This window comes from Pelobates fuscus, chromosome 5 (genome assembly GCF_036172605.1).
Source record: "Pelobates fuscus isolate aPelFus1 chromosome 5, aPelFus1.pri, whole genome shotgun sequence".
In the NCBI taxonomy this organism is placed as follows: Eukaryota; Metazoa; Chordata; class Amphibia; order Anura; family Pelobatidae; genus Pelobates; species Pelobates fuscus.
In genome coordinates, this window is record NC_086321.1 from 215,605,415 (window position 1) to 215,622,555 (window position 17,141).

Here is a 17,141-nt window from a genome sequence, read left to right on the forward strand (position 1 = left end):
ATACCATTGGATGGAAACTTGGAGACATATTCTCAAATTAAGTAAAAAATAAATAAATAAAAATGTAGGAATGAATGGCATGTATGCTACAAGGCTGCAGATTTAAATTCCACCAATTCCAAACTAATGTTGGGCATTGATATAACCCCCTCTCCAATCCCCCCCCTCCCCCAAACAAAACCCAACAAACCATAAAACAAAACAACTTACATATTTAAAAAGGAAAACCATACCAATGAAGTTGTTTATGAGACTGAATACACCACTTTAACATTACAAAATATATATTCCTAGGATTACTTTAATAATGGGGCAGTACCAGGACATGTTCTAGTCTGCGATTACTGGGAGTGACACTCCCGGGTATCAGCTGCTATTTGCAGTTTTTGCCTTTAATTCAGCCAGCCGTTGAGACAGAATTATACTGCAACATCATAATTGGGAAAGGGCTGAATTAAAATGTTGGCAGATTCAAATCGCAGCTACGCTCAAGGAAACTGCGCATTACTTAGAATAGTGCGCAGAAGAACTCGGCAACAGTACAGTATGGTGTTTGAAAACAGGCAAGTCATTATATATAATCTCAAGATTTAAAAATAAAATATATATATATTTGAAAATTAATTAAGTGCAAACATTGTCAGCTTGTTCAACCCCAATCTTATGAGTCAGAACACCGAATGAGGGATTTCTTCTAAACCAACTTACAGGGCCCCTTTAAGTAAGTATCGGTCACCTGTAGACCATACCAAGTCAAGGCAGTTTGTATTCACATTACAGGTTAACCTATTTCTTATCTTGTAAGTACAGCTATACTTATCTTTTGGCTTTAATGCTTTTTTTTTTTCCTTTAATAAGCTGAAGGCACACATCTATATTATAGACACCAAACAAGTGCTGTGACAGTTTCAGTGAGGACAAAAATTTTTACTCATTGTAATAAAGCACCCCAACTGTCAATGGTAATATGATGCAACACTAATGTTAAACAATCAGGGCAATGCATCATGAACAAAGTGTTCTGTTTTTTTCCTCCTTGATATAGCAGTGTAGCATTATTTTACAATGATAAAATCAATTTATAAACCCAGGTCTATTCTCTCACAGTTTTTTTTTTTTTTTTTTTTTTTAAAGGGAACCATACATTTTCTGGATATTACACCACTGAATAAAACATTGAAAATTACTTTTGTTCCATGTGGCACTCCATTCTGTTTTATATGTATGGTAAAGATGTGGTAATTGACATCACAATCCAGTTCAGTCCTGGAGATATTGAAACAGTTCTCTATACGGACTGAAAGGTTCAAGCGCAGAACTTAAAACAATGAACAACATGGAGGAGCTAAGTTTCAGGATAGAACTAAATATGGCATTGTGCATTTTATTTTCCACACCTCACAAAACACATTTATTATACATATAGAGAATTGGTAAACAATGTTAAAAAAATGTTGAAGGGGCAGCTCCCCTTTAAACCCAAATAGATAATAGATTGCCTTGGCACTGAAAAGGTTTGGGAACTACATTATACACAGTACCCAGCCAGTCTGAAACATTTGTCATCTTAAGGTAAATCATCAGTAATTCATAAACATTTTCACTCTGCTATCGAGCATACAGCAATCCTTATGAGATCTTAAAGATTTCTCAATGATAAAATTCTAGAATTAGACTGCAATTAGTGCATTCTATGCTCCTAAAATAATCTTGCATCTTCCAACATAATAGGCCAAGTGAATTGAAATGATTATTGGTTTATGTACTAATTTAAAGCAGCACTGTCACCTCACCTTCTCCAAAATGAATATTTTTCTCAATAGAGTGTTCATAAAATACTCACACTGACTGGGTTTGAATTCAAACCCAGTCAAAATATATACCAAGACAATATATGGACTACTTTGTCTTTGTATTTTCCCTACGTTTGACAAAAGGTGGTCTTATCTTTTCTCAATCTTGTCATTTCCTTCAGCTGTCCCATGTCTATGAAGGATTCCGCTGTTTTGTTGGGTCCTCCATAGAAATCAGTACTGTACTCGCATACATGAGGGTACAGCGCTAACTTTGGCTGAAATGCCAGGAGCTGAAGAGGATGCAGCAGAACCCCTACTCCTACCCACCCCTTGTCAACTGGACAGCCTGCAGTGCAGAAAAAGCTGATTTAATAAGAGCCCACTTATTTACCACAGTTGAGGAGGTTTTTTTTTCTTTTTTTAACACACAAAACCATTAAAAAAAAAAAAAATACATTATGTGTTACATTTTACATTTGTGTTCAGAATTACAATTACAGTCTGCGTGTGAATTTAATATTCATAAATTATTCTGGTGCTCCATTTTAGCCATGAAATAGATAATGGCAATGCAGTATTTTTGTGGACCATGATACAGAAAAAGAAAAATTAAACAAATTTCCTTCTTGTAGAGATCACTACCACTTCATATATGCATAGAGAGAGTTGCCAAGCTTCATGAAATCGATTGTTTCCTATACTTCATTACCATCTCATTGAAAGCTCACAGAGTAAGATGCTTGGTATTATACGCCATGATACAAAGTAATTGTAGTACAGTGAATGAAGAACTCTGAAGGAACACTTAAATTCAAATGTGACTTTCTGGATGCAAAGCTTTGTATCTTAAATGTTCCTCTAGGCACTGAATGGCTGTAGGGTCGACATCAGCATCAAATTTATTAGCAAATAAATGGTGTTTTCCCAGCATGAACTGCAAGTCTCCCGCACCAAACACACAAACAGCACGAACATGAATCCCGCTACAAGGTGGATATGGAGCTCCCTTTGACATATCCCCTTCCAAATATTTCCATTTTACAAACCTGGCGATAGAATTCATATCAGAAACGTCATATTTACTATTGGCAGGAACAGAACCTGGCACTTCTGAAATTCTTTGTAAAGTAGCCCACAAAAATTCATCTGGACTATAAGTGTCCTTAGACCATTCTAAAAAAGACTGAGTTTTCTCCTTTGTCAAGAGGTAGCTAACAAACGCTCTAGTGACAACAAAGTAAGCACTACCAGAAAAAATTGGAATATTAAATGGTGGCGATGTTTTATCAATTTCAGTTTTTTTAACATTTCCATCAACAATCTCGTGACGTTTCCTCCATCTTACTTCCTTGTGTGATGGCATTTTTTCTGTTTCAAGGTTGTTCTCCCCCTTTAAAGCTTTTAACATCTCCACCATCTCATGGTTGGTTTTAATTGGGAAGTCCAGCCCACAGAGATTTATTAAGAACTTCCACTGTACATTAAGCGCATGTAGATCCTTCATGCAGTTCAAGTCAGCCTGCACTCGAGTCCATGACGCGTAAACCACTGTCTCAAGTTGACTGGCAATAAAAACATTTTCAAAACAGAATGCAATTGCTTTAACAGCCTCCAGAAATGATGCTGACGCTTTTTGGTCAACATGAATGCAATAATAATTCTGTGGCATGTATATGGAGCGCAAGAGCCTCTCAAACATGTCAATCCTATGGTGAACAACAATTGAGTAAGCAATAGGGAATTCACTCTCCTCTTTGCTGAGAGGATAAAGAATGTACTTTCGTTCTTTGGTAAACAAACTACAGTCTTTTGTCATGTTAATGTAGTCCTCCACAGTAAGCGCATGTCGATGTTTCCTGTAATCAACGGTTAACAAATGAAGTTTAGCATTCTGAATTTCCTCAACATCGCCTCCTATGATCTTAGTGCAGTTCACAGGGAATTGTGGGTTTTTCTCAGTCAGCTCCAAGTTATTGCTCGTATTGAAAAACACGTATTTGTGGTTATGTTTTAGTAAAGTTAGGGTTGCAGCCATGAGCAGAATGATTAGCAGAAGGTTTTTCCATTTTACATTACAATGGCGGATTATTCCTCTCGGCATTTCAGAGATCAAAAGTGCCTTAAAATGAAAGGGAAAAGCAAAAACAAATAAAAGCTGCACAATTCAAAATTCCTTTTTCATCGAAAGAGAAATTCTTCATCTGAATGAAACCCTAAAAGAACAAAAGTAAAAAAATGTAGAGGTTACATCATGATTTGTTCCATTAGACATTAATTGCATTTGCATATCGTGCGCTACTGATGCTAACACTACATGATTTTTGAGGGGTTCAATTCAAATGCCCTAACTTGAAATTGTATTACTTTGACTTAACTCCTTAATGGCAGAGCAGTGAGACTGCATGGAGCATGACCTTTATTCCAAAACTGCTTAATTAAGCTAGAGTGGTTTCGTGACTAGTGCCACTTTAAATTCACTTTTATATTATAAATACAATTGTGGAGCATCAATATTTTAAATCTTTTAGTGATATTCCACTCAGTGGCCAGAAAATTCACAGATAAATATATTCTGATTAGCAGAATTCACCAAGCAGCCAATCACAATACAGCTGTGTTTCTTATCTCTTCTATCAGCCTTTCAACATATGGTCCAAATTCCTTAAACAGTAAAATTCATATTTAATGTGACATTTATGTAAATATTTGAACGTAAAAAGGGTTGTAACATTACATAAATGAAAATGCATGTATTACATATTCTGCATAAAAAATGTCCTTTAATGATTAGGTTAAGCCAGGGTTGGACAAATTTGTTTGGAATCTAAGAGCCAGCTGAAAAACGTTAGTTTAACATAAAAATGGCTCCTAACAAAATGTTATTTTCAAAGAGAAAAATACAATTCTTAAAGGGACACTATAGCGTAAACCCTTAAGGACACATGATATGTGTGACATGTCATGATTCCCTTTTATTCCAAAAGTTTGGTCCTTAAGGGGTTAAGGGGATAAAGTAGTTGTTCTGGTATCTATGGCCAATACCTGCAAGCTTTTCAATGTAAACACTGCCTTTTCAAAGAAAAAGCAGTGTTACATTGCTGCCTAATAACACCTCTAATGACATTCAGACTGCTACTAGATGGTCCTGGGTCAGTTCTGCACAATGTGCAGCACGTACGTTCAGCCTCTCCATGCTCCCATAGAGATGCATTGAGTCTCTATGCGGATTGGCGCGGCGCAGTGTTTTGCTGCACATGCACAATATCCTCCCAATGCTTTCCTATGGGAAAGCACTGACTTAGAGGAGATCATAAAGAATGATGATCTCAGTCATGGAGGTGTGACAAGAGGTCGCAAAACAGTCATGGCATGGGAACAAAAAGGAGTCAAAACACCTTTCTAATGCGATCACAGGGGGGCTGGTATCTAAACAGCGAGCGAGGAAGCCGAGAGGAACTGCAAGAAGATTACTCCTCCCTCACTCGCCGCCTCCTTGCTGCCTCAGCCGGCCAGCTCCCTGGATACCAAGAGCGGCTGGCTACAATGCTCCCTCGGACGGTTGCCTCCACGCTCCCTCAAGCAGCCACCATTGCAAAAGGATTGACAAATCCCAGGCACAATAACACAATTTCTAGTCGCACTCATGGAAACTGAAGATTGCCAACTGCCTTGAGTGTTTTCCACTTTTGAATAATCTTTCTCACTGTAGAATGGACTTTAAATTGCCTTGTAATTCTTCCCAGTTTGATCGGCAGCAACAATTGATTCTCTAAGATCATGGCTAATGTCTTTCCTACTTGGCTTTGTGTTAGCACATACCTGAATGCTCCAGACCAGAAAACTGCTAAAACGTTGGCATTTAGAGGTTGCCACACTTGCTGATGATCAATTAATCAAGGGCATTTGATTAAGTTATACGGGTGTACTTAGTTTTTCCACACATGGCTACTCAATTTTGGCTTTAATTTTTCTTAAATCTTAACATAGTGTAATTTTTAATGTGTTGTTGGTCATCTGAGGTTGTATTTAACTGATTTTAAGACCTCTCTGGATATGTAAAACCTCAGAATTCAAAGAGTGCGTACTTTCTTTTTCCCCATCTCATTAGTGTAAGTAACAGTTTCTAGGTAATAATATACTCATGACTGGTGAAAAACTAAGATTGCACTATATTTAGCGTGACAAGGGAGTGCCAGATGGTGGTTTTAACACTATAAGGTCAGGAATACATGTTTGTGTTACTGACCCTATAGTGTTCCTTTAAGGAATAAAACGTTTGGGAACCGATGGTATAGATCAGTGATGGCGAACCTTTTTGAGCCCGAGTGACCAAACCGCAATACATGCCAACTTTTTTTTCCCTTAAAGCGCAACACGGCAATTGCGTGTGTGTGGGGGGGGGGGGGGTGCGTGTGTGTGGGGGGGTGCATGTGTATGAGGGGTGCTGTGTGTGTGTGTGTATGAGGGGTGCTGTGTGGGGGGTAGGGGTGCTGGGCAGGGGTAAGGGTGCTGTGGGGGGTAGGGATACTGCTGGGGGGTAGCGGTACTGTTGTGGGGGGTAGGGGTACTGTTGTGGGGGGTAGGGGTACTGTTGTGGGGGGTAGGGGTACTGTTGTGGGGGGGTAGGGGTACTGCTGTGGGGGGGTAGGGGTACTGCTGTGGGGGGGTAGGGGTACTGCTGTAGGGGGGAAGGGGTACTGCTGTAGGGGGGAAGGGGTACTGCTGTAGGGGGGAAGGGGTACTGCTGTGGGGGTGGTAGGGGTACTGCTGGGGGTGGTAGGGGTACTGCTGGGGGTGGTAGGGGTACTGCTGGGGGTGGTAGGGGTACTGCTGGGGGTGGTAGGGGTACTGCTGGGGGTGGTAGGGGTACTGCTGGGGGTGGTGGGGGTGTACTGCTGTGAGGGAGTAGGGGTACTGCTGTGGGGGGCGAGGTACTGCTGTGGGGGGGAGGGGTACTGCTGTGGGGGGGAGGGGTACTGCTGTGGGGGGGAGGGGTACTGCTGTGGGGGGGAGGGGTACTGCTGTGGGGGGGAGGGGTACTGCTGTGGGGGGGAGGGGTACTGCTGTGGGGGGGAGGGGTACTGCTGTGGGGGGGAGAAGGGGTACTGCTGTGGGGGGGAGAAGGGGTACTGCTGTGGGGGGGAGAAGGGGTACTGCTGTGGGGGGGAGAAGGGGTACTGCTGTGGGGGGGAGAAGGGGTACTGCTGTGGGGGGGGGAAGGGGTACTGCTGTGGGGGGGGAAGGGGTACTGCTGTGGGGGGGGAAGGGGTACTGCTGTGGGGGGGGAAGGGGTACTGCTGTGGGGGGGAAGGGGTACTGCTGTGGGGGGGGGAAGGGGTACTGCTGTGGGGGGGAGGGGTACTGCTGTGGGGGGGAGGGGTACTGCTGTGGGGGGGAGGGGTACTGCTGTGGGGGGGGGAGGGGTACTGCTGTGGGGGGGGGGAGGGGTACTGCTGTGGGGGGGGAAGGGGTACTGCTGTGGGGGGGAAGGGGTACTGCTGTGGGGGGGAAGGGGTACTGCTGGGGGGGGGGAAGGGGTACTGCTGTGGGGGGGAAGGGGTACTGCTGTAGGGGGGAAGGGGTACTGCTGTAGGGGGGAAGGGGTACTGCTGTAGGGGGGAAGGGGTACTGCTGTGGGGGGAAGGGGTACTGCTGTGGGGGTGGTAGGGGTACTGCTGGGGGTGGTAGGGGTACTGCTGGGGGTGTACTGCTGTGAGGGAGTAGGGGTACTGCTGTGGGGGGCGAGGGGTACTGCTGTGGGGGGAGGGGTACTGCTGTGGGGGGGAGGGGTACTGCTGTGGGGGGGAGGGGTACTGCTGTGGGGGGGAGGGGTACTGCTGTGGGGGGGAGGGTACTGCTGTGGGGGGGTAGGGGTACTGCTGTGGGGGGGTAGGGGTACTGCTGTGGGGGGGGTAGGGGTACTGCTGTAGGGGGGAAGGGGTACTGCTGTAGGGGGGAAGGGGTACTGCAGTAGGGGGAAGGGGTACTGCTGTAGGGGGGAAGGGGTACTGCTGTAGGGGGGAAGGGGTACTGCTGTAGGGGGGAAGGGGTACTGCTCTGGGGGTGGTAGGGGTACTGCTGGGGGTGGTAGGGGTACTGCTGGGGGTGGTAGGGGTACTGCTGGGGGTGGTAGGGGTACTGCTGGGGGTGGTAGGGGTACTGCTGGGGGTGTACTGCTGTGAGGGAGTAGGGGTACTGCTGTGGGGGGCGAGAGGTACTGCTGTGGGGGGGAGGGGTACTGCTGTGGGGGGGAGGGGTACTGCTGTGGGGGGGAGGGGTACTGCTGTGGGGGGGAGGGGTACTGCTGTGGGGGGGAGGGGTACTGCTGTGGGGGGGAGGGGTACTGCTGTGGGGGGAGGGGTACTGCTGTGGGGGAGGGGTACTGCTGTGGGGGGGAGGGGTACTGCTGTGGGGGGGAAGGGGTACTGCTGTGGGGGGGAAGGGGTACTGCTGTGGGGGGGGAAGGGGTACTGCTGTGGGGGGGGAAGGGGTACTGCTGTGGGGGGGGAAGGGGTACTGCTGGGGGTGGTAGGGGTACTGCTGTGGGGGGGGGAAGGGGTACTGCTGTGGGGGGGAAGGGGTACTGCTGTGGGGGGGGGAAGGGGTACTGCTGTGGGGGGGGGAAGGGGTACTGCTGTGGGGGGGGAAGGGGTACTGCTGTGGGGGGGGGGGAGGGGTACTGCTGGGGGTGGTAGGGGTACTGCTGTGGGGGGGGGGGAAGGAGTACTGTTGGGGGGGATAGTGGTGCTTGGGGGGGTAGGGGTGCTGTGTGTCAGTATCCCCCCCTCCCTCCTTCTTACCTTTAAAGAACGGGGGCGGGAGGGGGGGGGGCACAGCCATCCCTGGTGGTCCGGTGGTGGTAAGCACTGCAGGGGGAGGGATCTGTGAATCAGCTCCCCTGTCGTCCCGCGCGATGCTGTGTGGAGCGTTGCCATGGTAACGCTCAGCAACGCTCAGCAACGCTCCACACAGCATCGCGCGGGAGGACAGGGGAGCTGCATCACAGATCCCTCTCCCTGCCTCCCGACCCGGAAGCAGAGTAGGCGCCTGCCGTTTCGGGCAGGCAGGTGCCTACTCTGCATTTATGGTGAACCTATGGCCGAGTGCCCACAGAGAGCCATAGGTTCGCCATCACTGGTATAGATCATGCCTCTGAAGTTCCACTGCACAATTATCTACCATTTGGGGGTTAAATCACTTTTGTTTCTGTTTATGCAGCCCAAGCCACACCCCCCCCCCGGCTGTGACTGACAGCCTGCACTAAAATAAATTAATTTCAAATCAGATGTAACTTACTTTAAAGTATTTATCTTGCTCTACAAATTAAACATTAAACTACATACAGGAGGATGCTGCAGGGCCTAGCGAGCTATTAACAGAACACGAGATAAGAAATTCTCAAAGTGTAAACTGGAGAAGACTATTTACAGGAATTGTTTAGGAAGGCTGTGTAAGTCACATGCAGGGAGGTATGCCTAGGGCTTAACTGCAGGAGTATGATCTATACACCAAAACTGCTTCATTAAGCTGAAGTTGTTTTGATGACTATAGTGTCCCTTTAAGTTACACACCGTAATAATAATAATAATAATAATATAAAAAAAGTAAATTTCACACAAAGCACGTGCTTTAGGTAGGGTCCCTGTATTTGCACCATGTACAGATTAGAGTTTTATTTTATTCAGAAAACAAGAATACAAACAAGGAATGTCTTATTATTCCTACTCGGCTGTGTATAGCAGTTTTTTTTCATATTTCCAAGGGTTGCATTCTTTTGATTCCTTTACCAACAAAACATGGCTGAGGTCACTTACCTTCTCTCAGGTTTTTATCATGATTCCTGCATGCCTGCTAGTTCTATGCAATCCATAGGGCACCACAAAACACCCTTCAGTTTTTAGACACAGGTATTCAGGAAGGTCAAGATTTACGAGAAGCCCTGTTTAGGAAACACAAAAGTAAACATATCTGTTAAGCCATGGACTGTTTTTTTTTTTTGTTTTGTTTTTTACATGTAACAGTTCCCCATACTTCCCCAGCATTCCAAATTAAGAAAGAGGCACACTTTAAACTCTATATGCACCCGTACCACTTCAGCTCATTGAAGTGGTCTGGGTGGACAACCTTGGTCAGTTTAACCCTGCAATTGTAATTATTGCAGGCTTTTTTTTTTTTTTTAAAATTCAATAATTAATTAAATTCCTCCCACCAGTCCCTCAGTGTGTCTTGTGTCTGGGCGGTGCTTAAACAAAGTTCTATATCACTTTCCCAGAACTGACATAAGTGCAAACATCATGAACAGAGGAGAACAAAATGGTGGTTTGGATACTGATAACTGATGAGTGGCAAGGGAGAGTTGTCGAAGATGCAAGGGGCATAAGAACAGTGCTCCTTTAACCCTTTGCGGTCCTATGTCGGAATATATCCGACAAAATGTTTTTACCTTTTGGTCCAATGTTGGATTTTCCTTGGATCAAACATGCCAGGTGGTGTTATTGTGCACAATGCGCACAGGCTGAGATGTCCTGGCAGTGGCACGCATGCATGAACAGGTTGCATTGTGTTCCAATGAGAGATTGCAGAGCGCTGTGCATATGTGCAATGCAATCTCCAATTTGGATGCAAAATGTTTTTTAAAATGGTGTGCCGTAAGTTTTATTCTGATGAAGAATTAGCCAAAATAGTATAACAGAGCAATTCCGAATATGATTTTAGTGCAAAAAAGTAATTCAGATTTAAGTGACACAGAAAATTTAAGTTTTAGTGATGAAAATGAAAATGTTGTGGATGAAAATAAAAAAAGTTGAGGATTAATACCTACCTGATGAAAATGTGAAAAATCAAATAAATAATTGGGAAAGGCATCTTAATAATGGTCCTAATTTTCCAAGACACTCTTTTACAGTTCCCAGACCAGGTATTCAAATCTCAAATGGTACATGTAAAAAGGTCATTTTTATTATTAGTCAGTTTTTTTACTGAACAGCTACTAAATCAAATTGTCACTGAAACAAACAGATATGCGATAGAGAGAATACAAAACTGTACTCCTTTGCCTCAATATTCCATTGGGAATACTTGGAAGGAGGTGAATTTGAGCTTTTTTAGGCGTTATAATGAATATCGCTCTAAATTTAAAACGACAGTTGAAATAATTTTTCTTCCATATTTGGCTCAAAATCACATGCCCTAGATCAGGGGTAGGCAACCTATGGCACCAGTGCCATGCACGGCACTCAAGGTGTCTTTGCATGGCACTCAAGGCTGCTAGAGCCAAACAGGCTCTGGCCTATCAGGAGTCCCAGTGAAACTTCAGATATCTGCTAATACGAAAAGGCGTTGAAGGACAATCCTCAATTTATGCATTGCAGCACGTAGAGGAAGTGATCTCAGTGATTTAGCACTTGTAAATGGGAATCCACACTGTAGTAGAGCAGCCTGCAGCTGCTTTTGCAGCTCCTGTCCTTGACCTGTACCTGTCCAGCCTGGTCCCCACTGGAACCCAGGGAAGCCACCCACACTGCTAGATATACACAGAAATGCACAATAACCCTCCCCTCATACAAATAATACGAACAGCCCACATACAAACATCCAAACTATCCGCACAAATGTAACCCGCTAACAATCCACATACATGCACACAACCACACATGCAGCCTCTCACATGCAATACCCCAAACAGCCCCCACACATACGCACACAATGTGACTTATCCATCCACACACACAATTCCACAAGCAGCCCCCATACACAGCCCACATTCATATGTATCATACACGATACCACAAAGTACTCCTAAACATATACAATATAATACCTCATATACGCACAAATATAAAGATACAAAGCAATTACAGTATAAATAGTAAACGGCAGCATAGAGACCTCAATATAAAAAAATATGACCGGTGTGAAGAAAATAGACTTTTGTTTAATATTTTCTTCTTTGTTCTTTTTCCTACAAGTATTGCATGTATATTGAATCTATTGGTTCGGTAGTTTCAAACTACCGAACACCGACCACCCTCCTGGCTCATTAACTTCAAAAGAACCGTCTATTAAGTGCTCCCTGGGCGGCCGCTGTTCGTATAGCCGAACGCCAAGTGGAATAGAAAACGGCAGCCATCTTGTTCGCACGAGGGGAGTCAGCGGGACTAAAATCAGACATTAGACCTCACGAACCACCCCTGAAACTACCGAAAGCCTGCTTCCTTTAGTTGCCGAACAGCCAGGAGAGCGCCCTTCGGTAGTTTTGTTCGTACGGACAAGGGGAGCAATCGCTCCTATGAGCCAGGAGAATCTATTGGTACTTTGTTTGTTTTTTACCTTTTTCTGAATTGACCGACCGCACACGCTGAATTCGTGGAACTGTTTTGGGCAGGAGCCTCGTGTGTGGTCGGTGAAATGTGACTTCCATACTTTTTAACCCCTTAAGGACCAAACTTTTGGAATAAAAGGGAATCATGACATGCCACACATGTCATGTGTCCTTAAGGGGTTAAGAACCCCTGAACCGATCTGGGTGAAATTTGGATATGTTTGTCCCCCAGATCGGGGCTATCAGGGGATATGTAATTTGTGGGGATACCTTGTGGGTAAAGGGGTGTTCCAACTTTTGGGAAAATTGTGTGCCCTCTGCCTGGAGATAATTGGTTTATTCCTTAACTTATCTCAATATCTCCCAGGCAGAGAGAAGGCGGGTATTACTGTAAAACTGTATGATGATTGGTTATTGTCTTTGTTTGCTGTGGGAGGTCCTCTTGCAGGAGGATTTCTCTAAAAAGCCAGTGTGTTTTCAATAAACTTCATTCCTGTTACACCCTTCATGAAGTCTAGGCTCATGTTTGGGGGATATTCTATTTGCTGGGGAGAATCGTCTTGGAAGCTACATTCATCTACACGATTCCTCTACTCCCTGCTGCAGCTATAATCACTTATGCTCAGCTATTGGGAAAGGAATAGAAGAACGCAGTACCATAACCACTGCAGGTCATAACAACCGGCACACTACGGGACATCACAATCCTACATCGGCACAGTGCTGCTAAAAGGTTGCCTACCCCTGCCCTAGATTCTTAAAAACTTTCTGGATGCTCCATTTGTGCCCTCCACCACGACAGCAGCCAATGATGGTAAAATTAAAAAATGTGGCAGACAACAAACAAAATTTGCAGTAAACTATTTATATCTGGGGTTCATATAACATTAGATGAATGCACCATTGGATTGAAGGGCACAGTACAGTGGAAATGTTACAATCGTCAGAAGCCCACCAAATGGGGACTTCGAGTTTATTGCTTATTTGATAGTGAGAAGGATTACCTAGTAGCATGTGTTCCTTATTTTGGCAAAGTTACTACAAAGTGTTTACTAGCAGAATTTTCCTTTATTTGTGCTATATTGTGGTAGAAGCTATAGGATGTTTAAAAAAAATTAAGTACTCACATGGTTAAAACTACTGTGCAACTATCTTGGACCAGGGGCATGTGTGGAATGTCAGGAACGCCCACTATTAGATAACATGTGTTAGAGATAAGTTTTAGTTTAGTAATTGGATGTAACCATAGTAATATAGGTGTGATTTCTGTATTCTATGTATATGTATGTATATGTATGGAACACGTCATTTACAGTACATATTCTTTGTTTGGAAACTGACCAGTGCCCAGTACAGCGTATTATTTATAATAAAGGTGCTGGGACTTTGCAGCTGCAAAGTAATAAAGAACCTTTGTTCTTCAACGACCTGTGTCTGGAGTCCTTTGGAGTGTCCTTGTTTCATACCGGACCCGAGTAGGTTACCACAATATGTTACTTTCAGTGTCTTAAGGAGCAGGTTATTATGTGTTTACAGAGGACCTCAACTTTGCGAAGAACTACTGAAACTTGCCCCCCAAAAAACAGGCTTACAACCAGATTTATATTTTAAAAGTATTTATTCAATGAAAAAATATAGAGACTAACATGATATAATGTTTTAAAATAGTAATTAATTACTTTATGTGATAATAAAATATCTGTTATATAAAATGTAAAAGTATGTTATTTTTCCCCCCCGAAAATTAAATAAAGCCTGCACACTTAGTGAAAATGTATGGGTACGCAAGGAGTTAACTCAATTGCTTTAAAGGAATATTTCATTACCCTGCAAGTGGTCTCCAAGGATATTCAGCATTAATGAACACCTGTTACTTGAAACAGTACTGTCAGAGAATATGTTTTGTATGCTCTGGCTACTGGATGCTTAACATCCAAACACTAAGAAATGCTATAGAAAATTCACTGTGAAAAGGGTTCCAACCATGCTTCCAGCCCAGAGTTGATCAAACTCCCAGCAACGATAACAAAGAAGAGGACTGGAAACAAGTGTGAGGCCTAGGCTGTTTGCCTAAAAAAAAAAAAAAAAACAACAACAAAAAACAAGCAGTCTGCTGACATCATCAGGAGTGGTAACCTGATCCAATCACAATGCTTCCCCATAGGATTGGCTGAGACTGACAAAGAGGCAGCTCAGGGCCAGAGCCACCACAATTCAAACACAGCCCTGGCCAATCAGCATCTCCTCATAGAGATGCAGTAATGAAAACACTGCATTTTCTCTGAAAAGACAGTGTTTACAGCAAAAAGCCTGAAGGTAATGATTCTACTCACCAGAACAAATTCAATAAGCTGTAGTTGTTCTGGTGACTATAGTGTCCCTTTAACGCAGAAACTGCTGCTGTGTTCATGGAGAGGTTTAAACCAGTTTCTATCCCGACTTCCACATATTTTTCCTTTTGGGACTTGGTTTCCCCTAAAAAAAAATTTATATATATATATATATATATATATATATATATATATATATATATATATATATATATATCCTGGCGCGTATATCATCTCCTGTCTGACCGCTGGGGTGCGCCAGGATTGCCATGATTACATGATGCACAAACGCAATAAGCCCTAAGTTTGGCTCAGACCAGCGCCAGTACACACGAGGGCAGCCAATGAGACGTAGGCGTCTATGGTTGCCCCAGCGACGTGTTATGCCGAGCCAATTAGGTGAGTTCGCGTATGTGATCTGGAACCCGGAAGTAAATGCGAACGGGCGGGCGGTCTGGCAGTCGACGGAAATGAAGATCACCTGTATGTAAGTACCTGCTAATGGTTATTATATGTCCTATATAAGCGTGTTTCATTTTTTATGCTTGTTATGTCCTGATGAAAGCTCCACAAAGGAGCTGAAACGTTGAGGTTATTTGAATAAAGAAGAATCACTTTTTCATACCAGAGTCACTCAGACAATCACAGGCAGACAGTCACTCACACAGTCACACAGACAGTCACACACAGCACACACACAGTCAAAGACAGTCACACACACAGTCACACAGACAATCACAGGCAGACAGTCACACACACACACACACAGTCAAAGACAGTCACAATCACAGTTACACACAGCACACACTCTCTCACTTACAGTAAGCTTGGGCTGGAGGAGGAGTGGATCCAGTCCCTCCTGTGCTGTAGTTGGGGAAGCAGGGACTCCTTCCTGCTTCCCCTCTGTGTGCAGCAGTATAAGGCTGCATTTAGCTCCGCCCCCACATCCAGCTTGGCTCCGCCCCCACGGTCGTTCTGGCTCCGCCCCCAAATCTCCGTGCAGATCTCCTGCTTCTGCTTCCAGTCCCAGTCCGGTGCAACCGGTGCAGCCACACAGCTCACTGACCCCCAAGCCTGGCGAGCCCTGGTGGCACCCCCCTGCATGATGGCACCCGGGGCAGACCACCCCCTCCATCCCCCCCCCCCCCCCCTTAGTACGCCACTGATGGTAATATTTATGAAGATCAGGGAGTGCCAAACTTCCCCAGCTTTTTTGCAAACATAGTATTTTGTGCCAGAGTTTTGATCTATCGCCCGTCCAGACATATTGTAGACTAGACTATATTAAGGACACAAAGAAAGCGATCAAAAGGGCAGAGTGTGAAACAAATATTAGGATTCATCCACACTACAGCAATTTGTCCCAGAGGAGGGGTGAAAAGTTTATATGTTACAGGGCAGATGGGTCCCTCATGATCATGATTCCCAGATACTTCACCATCAAACCTGGAATAGGCAGAAGTTAGTTTTCCGCAGTAGGTATTGAGACATTAAGCACATCGCATTTAGTCATGTTCAGTTTAAAGCCGAAAAGGGTTCCATATGTGTCAAACAGTTCCACTAGATGAGGCAAAGTTGTACTGGTCAGCTGAGAAAAACAAAAACCCAACCCCCCCCCCCCCCAAAAAAAAAAAAAAAAACCCAAGAGATTTTCTGTATAAGAAGCGACCTTGTGATAAGTAGTGTTCCAGGTGAACCCCTTAATATGGGGTCACCTCTCACAGCCTTAAATAGGGGTTCCAACGACAATGCAAACAGCATTGTGGTTAAAAGGCACCCTTATGTAGCTGAAAGGCTCCTGTGAGGGCACCATTCACTCTCATTTCAGAATACTACTGATGACTCTGGTAACACTACCATAACCAGATGACAAATACATTGCAGGATTCAAGGGGACATTAAAATCGATGCCCAGAATCAACAAGCCTTCAGTGAAGGCAGACAACGTATGAATGATTGATTGGTCACGGTGTCTAGCCCTTTTAACTATAATTTCGCATCCAGAAATATAGCTACACCAGCCTTTCGAGCCATCGGATGATTACTATAAGAGGTATTAGGGTAGTGTTTAGTCCTCAGAGTATAAAGATACTTCGTTGAAGAAGGCTATACTCCCCCCACAGTATACACAAGGCAAATGTATAATTCCCAACCTAGTCACCCTCCTAACCAAACATGGCAACAGTGAATACAATATAGAAACATAGGAATATACAAATACACATCCCACCGTATGGCTGAAAGTGAACCAATATCAATAAAGGCCTATGCAAAAGCTTCAGTATCAGGTGTTCCAAGACCCCCACCCAAAGCAGCCCAGTGTATCCCCCACACATGGACATCCTACACCCTCAGGCAACAGTGGGGCAAAGAGGGCTTTCCCTCTTTCAGGGCATCTGAACTTCAGTGCCAGCAATGGGTGGTAATGCAGGACACGCCCACATGAAAGCAACAAAATCAAGTGAAAAATCAGCCCAGCATGCCAATCCCCACCCCAACCGGAGTCCCAGAGTTTTCTAGGAGTGGTAGTACAACAAAGGAGGACATCTAGTAGCCCAACGCAGTCCTGCTCACATTTAGCAGACGTGACCATTGAAGGAACGTGACCTGGGCACCATTTTGGAGTCATGCGCATCGGATGAAGGCCCCAGCAGGTTTGGAGGAAGTCTTCTATAGGTTCAATATAAGAGGTCG

The 17,141-nt window shown here is 44.4% G+C and overlaps 1 protein-coding gene across 1 annotated transcript in view; it reads right to left on the reverse strand.

Moving 5' to 3' along the window:
- Positions 1-624: 624 nt before the first annotated feature.
- The window catches only part of GCNT1 (glucosaminyl (N-acetyl) transferase 1), a 69,844-nt gene continuing 53,327 nt past the window's right edge, over positions 625-17,141 (reverse strand). Inside the window, exons 2-3 of the mRNA XM_063455028.1 lie at positions 9,611-9,735; positions 625-4,009 (exon numbers count right to left, since the gene is read on the reverse strand). Coding sequence (XP_063311098.1) covers positions 2,608-3,897 — 1,290 coding nt within the window. The 5' untranslated portion in view covers positions 3,898-4,009; positions 9,611-9,735 and the 3' untranslated portion in view covers positions 625-2,607. The remainder of the gene's footprint in view (positions 4,010-9,610; positions 9,736-17,141) is intronic.